The 2155-nt window shown below is 44.2% G+C and overlaps 1 protein-coding gene across 1 annotated transcript; it reads left to right on the top strand.

Moving 5' to 3' along the window:
• Positions 1 to 429: 429 nt before the first annotated feature.
• Positions 430 to 1778, top strand: LOC106578903 (E3 ubiquitin-protein ligase TRIM47-like). The gene is made up of 2 exons (XM_045701926.1): positions 430 to 1416; positions 1512 to 1778. The coding sequence occupies exons 1-2, from the start codon at positions 430 to 432 to the stop codon at positions 1776 to 1778; spliced, it is 1254 nt and encodes a 417-aa protein (XP_045557882.1).
• Positions 1779 to 2155: the final 377 nt, after the last annotated feature.

The raw sequence follows: 2155 nt of genomic DNA, 5'->3' as shown, positions 1-2155 counted from the left end.
TTATGATAAAAAGCTTTGTCTATCTCTAAAAATAATGTAAAAAATGTCAATTGTTTTGATATCACTACAAAAATGGTCTTACATCTAACAATACATTTAGTATTCAGAAAGTGAATTACTGTATAACACTGACTCATTATTTACATTTTACATTTTAGTCATTTAGCAGACGCTCTTATCCAGAGCGACTTACAGTAGTGAATGCATACATTTTCATACATTTCATTTCATTTCATGCATTTCATACATTATAGGAAGTGAATTAGTGTATAACGCTGACTCATTCCAGGAAGTGAATTACTGTATAACGCTGACTCTTCCAGGAAGTGAATTACTGTATACTGCTGACTCATTCCAGGAAGTGAATTACTGTATAACGCTGACTCATTCCAGTAAATATTTTTATAGTTGTTATTTTGTGTTCCAGAAATGGCATCCTCTAGCCGTCTCCTGTCTGAAGTTCAGTTCCAGTGCTCTATCTGTCTGGATGTGTTCACTGAACCTGTCTCCACTCCATGTGGACACAACTTCTGCGAGGCCTGTATCAGCGGATACTGGGATACCACTGACCTGTGTCAGTGTCCACTGTGCAAGCATAAATTCAACAGAAGACTTCAACTAAAAACCAACACAACACTCAGGGATGTTGCAGTTTATTTTAAGAGGAAGAGAGCGAGAGACCTAGATGAGTCCCTCCCTTCGCTTGGAGAAATGGTCTGTGATGTTTGCACTGGCAAACGATGTAAGGCCCTGAAGTCCTGCCTGGAGTGTCAAACCTCTTTTTGTGAGACTCACCTGCAGCCTCATCAGAGAGTCACCGGCCTGAAAAGGCACAAGTTAATAGACCTCGTGGAGAATCTGGAAGACAGGATGTGTAAGAAGCATGACAGACTGCTGGAGCTGTTCTGTAGGACTGACCAGACTTGTGTGTGTCAGTTCTGCATTGAGACAGACCACAAGAATCACCACACCGTCCCTCTAGAGGAAGAGTGTGGAGAGAGGAAGGTTCAGCTGGGGAAGACGGAGCGACAGATACGTCAGATGATCAGGGAACAACTAGAGAAGGTTCAGGAGATCAAACACTCAGTAGAGCTCAGCAAGAGAGACGCACAGAGCGAGATGGCAGACAGCCTGCAGGTCGTCAGTGATCTGATGGATTCCATTGAGGAACGCAAGGCTGAGTTCATTGAGGAGGTTGAGAAAATGCAGAAAGCAGCAGAGAATCGGGCTGAAGGGTTTATTAAAGAGCTGGAGCAGGAAATCACTGACCTACGTAGGAGACACACTGAGTTGGAACAGCACTCACACACTGAGGACCACCTCCACATCCTCCAGAGCTTCCCATCCCTGTGTACCCCTCCAAATACCAAGGACTGGTCTGAGATCAGTGTTCACTGTGAGCTGTGTGTGGGGAATGTGAGGAGAGTTTTGATAAGTTCCTTGTCTAGGCTGGAGACGATTGTGAAAGATGCACTAAAGCAATGGCGCACTTTCATGACATCAATCTGAAGAATATGCAGCAGTATGCAGTGGATGTGACTCTGGACCCTGATACAGCATATGAAAGGGTCGTTGTATCCAAGGACAAGAAACTGGTGAGAAAAGGAGGCAGAAGAAGAAATCTCCCTGACAACCCAGGTAGGTTTCTTTGGAGTTACTCTGTCTTGGGAAAACGGGGCTACTCCTCTGGGAAATTCTACTATGAGGTGCAGGTGGAGGGGAGGATTTCCTGGAAGTTAGGAGTGGCCAGAGAGTCCTTGTTGTTCACTGAGCCCTGAGAATGGATTCTGGACTGTGAAACTCTGGAAAGGGGATAGGTGTCGGGCAAACGACTCTCCTTCTCTAACTCTCTTCATTGAGGATTATGAGGGGGGTCGGGTCTCCTTCTATAATGTGGAGGCCACGTCTCATATCTACTCTTTCATTGGCTACACCTTCACTGAGAAACTCTATCCATACCTTAACCTTGATGGTTTTGATATTGGCATTAAAACGTCTGCTCCATTGGTCATCACTCCTATCAATCATTTACACAGACTTAATCAGAGTCCAATAAGGCCATAGCGGTTTAAGCAACACAGAATCGCCAATGTAACATATTACGAACCTGACGACGCTGAAAACGAAACGTGTTTGTTAATGTAAAATATGAATA

The sequence above is a fragment of the Salmo salar genome, chromosome 19, assembly GCF_965601325.2.
Source record: "Salmo salar chromosome 19, fSalSal1, whole genome shotgun sequence".
Lineage (NCBI taxonomy): Eukaryota > Metazoa > Chordata > Actinopteri > Salmoniformes > Salmonidae > Salmo > Salmo salar.
The sequence above is the reverse complement of the archived record's forward strand: the minus strand, read 5'-3'. Positions and strand labels throughout refer to the sequence as shown.

What these genes read in the sequence shown, in the direction of transcription:
- LOC106578903 (XM_045701926.1), top strand. Translation starts at nt 430, where the DNA reads ATGGCATCCTCTAGCCGTCTCCTGTCTGAAGTTCAGTTCCAGTGCTCT. An exon ending in GTGAGCTGTGTGTGGGGAAT is followed by an intron (nt 1,417 to 1,511) that starts GTGAGGAGAGTT and finishes ATCAATCTGAAG; the next exon opens with AATATGCAGCAGTATGCAGT.